The sequence below is a fragment of the Arabidopsis lyrata genome (assembly GCF_000004255.2).
Source record: "Arabidopsis lyrata subsp. lyrata unplaced genomic scaffold ARALYscaffold_1, whole genome shotgun sequence".
NCBI classification, from domain to species: Eukaryota; Viridiplantae; Streptophyta; class Magnoliopsida; order Brassicales; family Brassicaceae; genus Arabidopsis; species Arabidopsis lyrata.
In genome coordinates this window covers 15,834,680-15,841,659 of record NW_003302555.1, presented here as the reverse complement: position 1 = coordinate 15,841,659, position 6,980 = coordinate 15,834,680, and the positions used below count along the sequence as shown (strand labels likewise).

The 6,980-nt window shown below is 35.9% G+C and overlaps 1 protein-coding gene across 1 annotated transcript; it reads right to left on the bottom strand.

Annotated features, from left to right (window-relative positions):
- Positions 1-2,370: 2,370 nt before the first annotated feature.
- Positions 2,371-4,082, bottom strand: LOC9327130 (immune-associated nucleotide-binding protein 3). Its single transcript, XM_002891022.2, has 5 exons — positions 3,704-4,082; positions 3,338-3,615; positions 3,075-3,239; positions 2,853-2,984; positions 2,371-2,771 (listed from the first exon to the last, which is right to left on the bottom strand). The coding sequence occupies exons 1-5, from the start codon at positions 3,927-3,929 to the stop codon at positions 2,568-2,570; spliced, it is 1,005 nt and encodes a 334-aa protein (XP_002891068.2). The 5' UTR covers positions 3,930-4,082; the 3' UTR covers positions 2,371-2,567.
- Between the last annotated feature and the right edge of the window lie 2,898 nt (positions 4,083-6,980).

Here is a 6,980-nt window from a genome sequence, read left to right as displayed (position 1 = left end):
CATCTTCATATAGCTTGTGTCAAAAATTCAGAAAGATCTAACGGTGGGAAGTATTCCATCTGAGGCCAAAAGTCTGACACTTCTAAACTAAACTACATCTCCAAAAGTGTGTTTATATCCCAAAACAGCTCGTTTTCCTCCAAAACAACCTAAAACCTGTAGAGACTCGATAAAGGACTAAAAGACTCTAAAACACACTTTGACTCTATAAAAAATATGATTCTAGGAAAGAAAACAAAGACTCGAAACCGTCAAAAACGCAACACATCAGAAAACTTTAATGAGCGTTCTTAATTAAAACGTATGTGTTTTGAGAGATTTTGCTCGACAACTCAACACGATGAAACACTTTTCATTGAGAAAAAACCTCTTTCTCGACTCTCTATTAAATCAAACAAAACCGTGTCACCTTACAAAGCACATACACACATATTTATTATAATGCAAACAAGAAGCAAATCAAACAAAGATTGTTGGATTATTGAGGCTATGAAGAAACAGAGTAAGAGATAAAGATACCTTTAAAGAAGACAAAGAACAAAATAGAAACTTTTATTGAATCTGATACTTGTTACTATTTACATGACGATACAATGAGTTTAAATAGAAAACAAATAGACACAACACATGAAGAGTTGTCTCTCTTCCTACTTGTGGCTTTTGAGTAAAACAATACAAACTTACAGCCGTTAACTGAAAACTCAATTATCAACCAACAAAGATTAGGCTACGAATGACCTAATCAATTTAGGGAAGTAACAGAAATGAAACTGAAACAAAAGCAAAAGCAGACTCAGAACAGGCCAAAAGTCCAAGAGCATGCTCAAACGAGGAACATAGAAAATGCTCCGAGTTAGAAACACAAAGTCTCGGCAATGGTTCTTTATTTTTTATTAAGAAGGCAAAGTGTGGGGATGGAAGAGCCCACAGTGAGTGATCAGAGAATGCTGCACTGCTGACGGCTTTGCATTTGCGCTTCCAGTTCAGCACGCATACTGGAACAATGTCTTCTTTCTTACAAAGGTTTATCCCAACAAATATCAGTACCTATTATCTTCCAAAGGGATATTGGGTTGCCATAAAAAAATACAATCAAGGAGGATGTTTGTCAAAATTTCAGTTGTTTTCCAAAGGTTTCTGTTTTTTTCCCATTTTGTATTTCTGATTACATTCTCTGTCAAAAAAGCTTTACGTATAATTATGTTTGCTTCCATGTTTGCATGAGTGTATGGTCACATATATATACGTGTGAATAAAGAATCTCGTTATTGTATCTACATATCTAGTTTTCAGTTTCATTTGTATTAAATATATCATTCAGTTGCTGTTTTACGTCTCCGATTTGGTTTAAGTTGACGCACGGCATCACTCAACAGAGACATGTATCTCTGTTTGTCGATGTTCTCACTGTTATCTCTGGAACAAGATTCAGTCGATCTCATCTATATTTATATTTTGAGGTATGTGTTTCAAACCAAAATCTATTTTATTTGGTGAGAAAGGAACCAACGACGTCACGGGAAACAGCCAACTCCCGCAACAGGTCTAATTAAATAACTCGACAGCACCGTCCGCAACCGCCTCTCAAAAAAAGCAGAGCAATGGCAAACTCGAAGAAGCTCTACAATGTTACATTTCCTTACAGATATAAGGAAAATGATTTCTGTAATATCTCTTTATTAAAGGTTAAAGCTTAAGATTAAGAATTTTTAGAACAATGATGCATATAATGTAACAAGGTTTTTGGATAAATAAAATTTTACATTCATATGGAAAAAAAATATATCATTCAACATCTTAACTACAATGGCTAATGTAGCTCACTTCTACCAACAGCGTGTTCCCTATTTTGAAAATGATTGATGAGAATGGAGAGATGAAGCAATTAGAGACAGTTAAATTATATCAATTTGGATTAATTGTTTTGTGACACCCGATTCGCTGACTTAGTGTACAAGGCATGCCATGTGTGTCTCTCGAAAACCTTACCAACAAGCAGTGCTTTTGTGTACTATTACTCCTGAGAAAACAAACATGCATCCATTTTACTCAGTGAAGATAATCCATTTTACCCACATGATTCAAAACATACATCTAGCCATACCATCCCACATCACAAATCCTAAGAATGGATATATTAGTATGCAACAAAGAAATGTAGCAACCTAGTAAAATTCATTCATTCTAGCATGATTCATTTTCTAGCACGATGCATGCCTACTTAATCCTCATTGATTCATGCTATGAAACAAACACTTCTTTGACATACAGAGACAACGATGACGGCATGTTCTTGTCATTGCTTGGTTTGTCAAAAAGCAACGAAACAAATTTTCACCTAATAATATATTCTTTGATGTTTGCAACAAATTTTCACGCTTAAAAGAAAGGCTTGATATATGTGAGGTTGCAATGGAATAGGGAAAAATAGAAATGGAAAAAGAAAACAAGAAGCACAAATAAAAAAAAAGGTACATAAAGTTTGGACGATGTGCAGGACTTGAGCTCCTGGATGAATTGACGTTGACTTAATCTTTTATCCCCCTAGGCTGAACTGGGTACATTGATCACAAGATGCTACACAATGGAAGCGCCGCCGCCGCCGGTCCTATCGCTCCAAAACCAAGCTGAATCAGCATCCGCTTCTTTTGCTCATGATCATGCTCTTTGCGCAGATCTATGTTTTGTCTTTGTGCCTTCTCGAGATTCTCATTTAGCATAAAAACCATTCTCTCATGCGCAGCAGAAGTCTCTTTTAGCGTATTCTTCACCTGAAAGAGAGCCAGATCTCGTTAAACCTATATCAATAGTGATTGGCCTTGAGTTTATGAATAAAAATATCTTATATATACCATCTCTTCCATTTGGCTCATCCTCGTGTCATATTCCATTTGTATCTCCTTCTTCATTTTCGCTAACTCTGCTTCTCCAAGGTTCCTAGCTTCCACTGCCTTCTTCTGTTCTTTAAGCCATTTAGTCTCTTCCTGATAAAGGGTACATTCAAACATTATTGTCAGTTACTTTTTATCGAAAAGCCGCCATTAAAATAAATCTTGTATCAACCACATATTCACCTTTATTTCACGGTACATTTTCCCTTTAAACGGTTTCCTATCATTGTGCTCTTCAACCTTTGCGACAAGGGCAAGAAACTGCTGGACTTGCTCGAGCTTCTTGCGTTTATCCTTAGTCATATTATTAAACATGACCTTTCTATCGCCACATAAACCAAGAACTGTCTGAAATTGCACAATGCAAAAATTTAAACTATACATAACTAGGCCGAACACCCATTGCAAATAATCCAAAACTAAAACACCTTTATCAAATAACGGACCTTAAGAAAGTCGGGGCAACCTTGATGAAAATAATCGTCCAGTGTTTGATTGTTTTCTTCCAACGCATCACCTCCCGTGAATAGAACGATCAAATAGTCAAGGATTTCAGTTCCGAAAAGGACCAGCAAGGTACTAAGTGTGTTCTCTTCCTCTTGAGTAATCCGAGTTCTCACGGATAGAACTAACACTACAACATGTAATCCTCCTTCCGCCAGCCTAAGGCAATTGATGATTTCTTTACTGATAAATTCAGCAGACACCGACAAATCGAATAGACCTATATCACATTAAACCGCGACAGCTTTGATGAACTATACATATTCTTGATCCACATAAGACTCGCTGAAATTAAACCAAAAACATACCGGGAGTGTCAATCACGTTGATCCTCGAGCCAGCTGGTGTTACCGCTTTATATGTCTGACATGTTTGGGTAACACCTGTTGCTTTCGCTTCTGAGACAAACACGTCTTTCCCAATGAGGGAGTTTCCAGTGGCGCTTTTTCCATTTCCGGTACGCCCGACCAAAACTATGTTTTTGACTGCTTTGTACGCTGAAGGCTGTTCCCAATGATTCATATTTAGCTGCATTGACAAAAAATTACATGTAAATATTTGATAACAGATTGTCAGGTGAACATAAAAGTCTTGATCAAGAAAAAGAATAACTGTGAGCAAAATTATTCATACATATCTACCGGAAGCTCAAATAATTGAGAAGAAACTTTCTTCAAATATTACAAGACGAAGACGTGACTGATCAACTAAAATATAAACTCAAAATGAATCAACTAAACAACCAAAGTTTAAATAAATGATTGCTTACTCTTACTCAACGCGTTTTCTGGATCATTGTGCGATCTTTTCCTGTATGCTATGTCATGTTGAAATTTTTAAGATTTAAGTTTAGAGTTTACTATCTTTTCGTGTGCCATTTGAGTTTTTTTTTTGTTGTTTCTTTACTTTTTCTTTCTTGAAATAAATGACGAAGTCTTTTAGGAATATAGAATAGTTTTCGAAGTTTCAACTCAAATTAAACTATATTACTACCGGCATATCCAGGTTATTAAATTTTGATATTTTTTGTCATTTGATATATATTATAAAAAAATATATATACATCAGCGGAAAAAAAAATTCCATAAAATTAGGATTAATTAAAATTGTAGTTTTACATTTGAAAAGAAAAATTAGATATGATTTTAAATGAAGTTATTTATATGTTACCGTCATTGATCGGATTCGCAGCCTCTGCTGAAAATGTTTTCTTTTGGTGGGGAACCTCGCTTAATTGGAATATCGAGTGGCGTTACTTGTGTTACTCTTTGTGTTTTTTGGTACAATTAATTGTGTTTAAAGGCGTGTTCCAAGAGCGTTACCCTGACCTAAATGCCTAGACAGTCTTCGGGTTGTGTTTACACGGTGATTGTTTTTTTTTGTTTTTTTGTTTTTTTTTTTTGATTTTTGATTTTAACTGGTTAGTTGTTGTGTAAACGTAAATGCGTGCTCGACAGGGAACATTCATGCAGATCTTAGAAGGTTTTTGGCAAAATTAAGTTGTTTCCTAGAGGAAAATTTAAACGTGTTATTTCAACTCCATTTCTTCATTTCTTCATACTTCAATTCCTGTATCAAACTATGAGCTTCCTAGAGTAGACAGTGGGCTATTTGCTAGAGTGATGAGATAAAGGTGTTTGAACCCTTGTTGGTCTTTCGGTTCTTCTTGATGTTGTGATGGGTTAGTACCGAGTATCTAGCTTCAGCCATATGGTTTTTGCGCGTGATCTCCTCTGCATATGGTTGTCGCTTGTAGCCATGTAATGTTAGTGGTGGTCACGTCTCTTAATCACTGACACAACCTTGGAAACTGGCTTGCTTTGTATGACATTGAATTTTTGCTGTACCTTGAAGGTGCTATATGCCTACCTTGGTTGGTGGGTCAGTCTTAGGAAGCTCCTCACAAAAATATATACAATATCTGAAATATATAATACCAAATAGTTTAAATTATTTAGTTTTTCAATTTCTTTTTCATTTTACTATGGTATTGGACACCGATATTTTTTTGGATGAAATATTTTTTTTGTTTTGTCTTCGAATGTTGTTGATTAATAAATCTTTTTTTTTCTTTCTTTTTGTGATATTTATTTACTAATATTTTAATCCAAAATTTTTTCACTCCTTTATTAATATTTTGATGTTCATACGAAATTATGATATATATATATATATATTAAGACTGATCAAATAATTAAAAAGTGAGTCTTTACATTTTTTTATTTTCTGTCCTTTGTCGGGTTAAATCGTCTAACAAATTAGCAAATAAAATGTTGCCTATTTTTCTTAGGTCGGAATTTTGCTTACAATTTTATTGGAAGAAATCACTATAATAGACATTTGGATATAAAATTTATCCACCATTAATTAATTATATTAAATTCAGCAATAATACATATTCTTATAACTTTTATTACTCTCTTTTGTGGATGTCGGATTCACACACTCAAGTATTTTATTAGGTAGGAAAGATTATTCTTGAGGGACAAAATGAATATGTAAAAGTTTGTAAATTGCTACGAAAATGGCTATAGTATTTCTTTCTTGAGAAAAAGATGCCCTTTACATAGCCATTGGCCTTTATATTTATACTTAGAGAAACGACATTAAAATGAATAATTAAATACAATTATTCCTTCTTAAATGTGTCCGTTTTGATTCCTTGACTTTAATGCTCAACGTTTGAATTTGAGTTGACTCTCATCTTCGTGGGCCTCGCCTTTTCGGCCCAAGCGTCCTTGAACCATCTTACCCATGCCTTCTACATCGAACTCACGTCACAATGCAATCACTTCGGATTCTCGAAGTGGTGACAACCACTTCGACCATTCCTTCGGCTCTTGGGTCCGATGGGCCTCATTCTTTATGGGCCATTATCTTGACTACGTGGCAATCTTTGGTTGGTCTCGTAGTTCTGGTGCGGGATCCGACACCAACAATTAGCCCCCCAAGTTCTTCGAAGTGCTATTCCAATTCGGAGGACTTTAAATGCTCAAGTGGCCAAAGATTGCGCTCGAGAATCTTTCTGATTTCCCGCCGAAAATCTCATCACTCCTTTAATTTCGGCACTAGCCATTTTTAACCGAGTGACATCTGTCATCATTATGACCGTATATTGATTAATTACTATTAAAACGGGAAAAAACCTTCCCACTTCCCACACAACTTCCGAGGCGGTTTCATCATTAGCTTGAGGTAACTTCTTTTCACCATTACTCTCTTCTTTTGCTTTTGTGCTTTAATCAAAACCTCTCTCTACTTTTCTTCACCAAACCCTTCTTCGCCGGATCTTGAATTTTTCATTTTTCTCCGATGAATCCCGATTCTGAGAGACCTGAATCTCCTTCTTACGATGAGAGGCGCTCTAGTAATGATGAGTGCACTCGTCCTAACGATATTGCCGGTCCCCATTACAAATCCACCTGCACTCTTCAGTCCCTTGAGCGATTAAAGGGGCTCTGTCAAATTCCTCCTGGAATCATAGCGGAGGCGCAAATAGCCGACCCTACGGAATCCCCGGAGAACCACCGTGTCGGCTACTTTTGTGTTTACGAAATTTACTTCAAGGGCTGCGGATTGACCTTC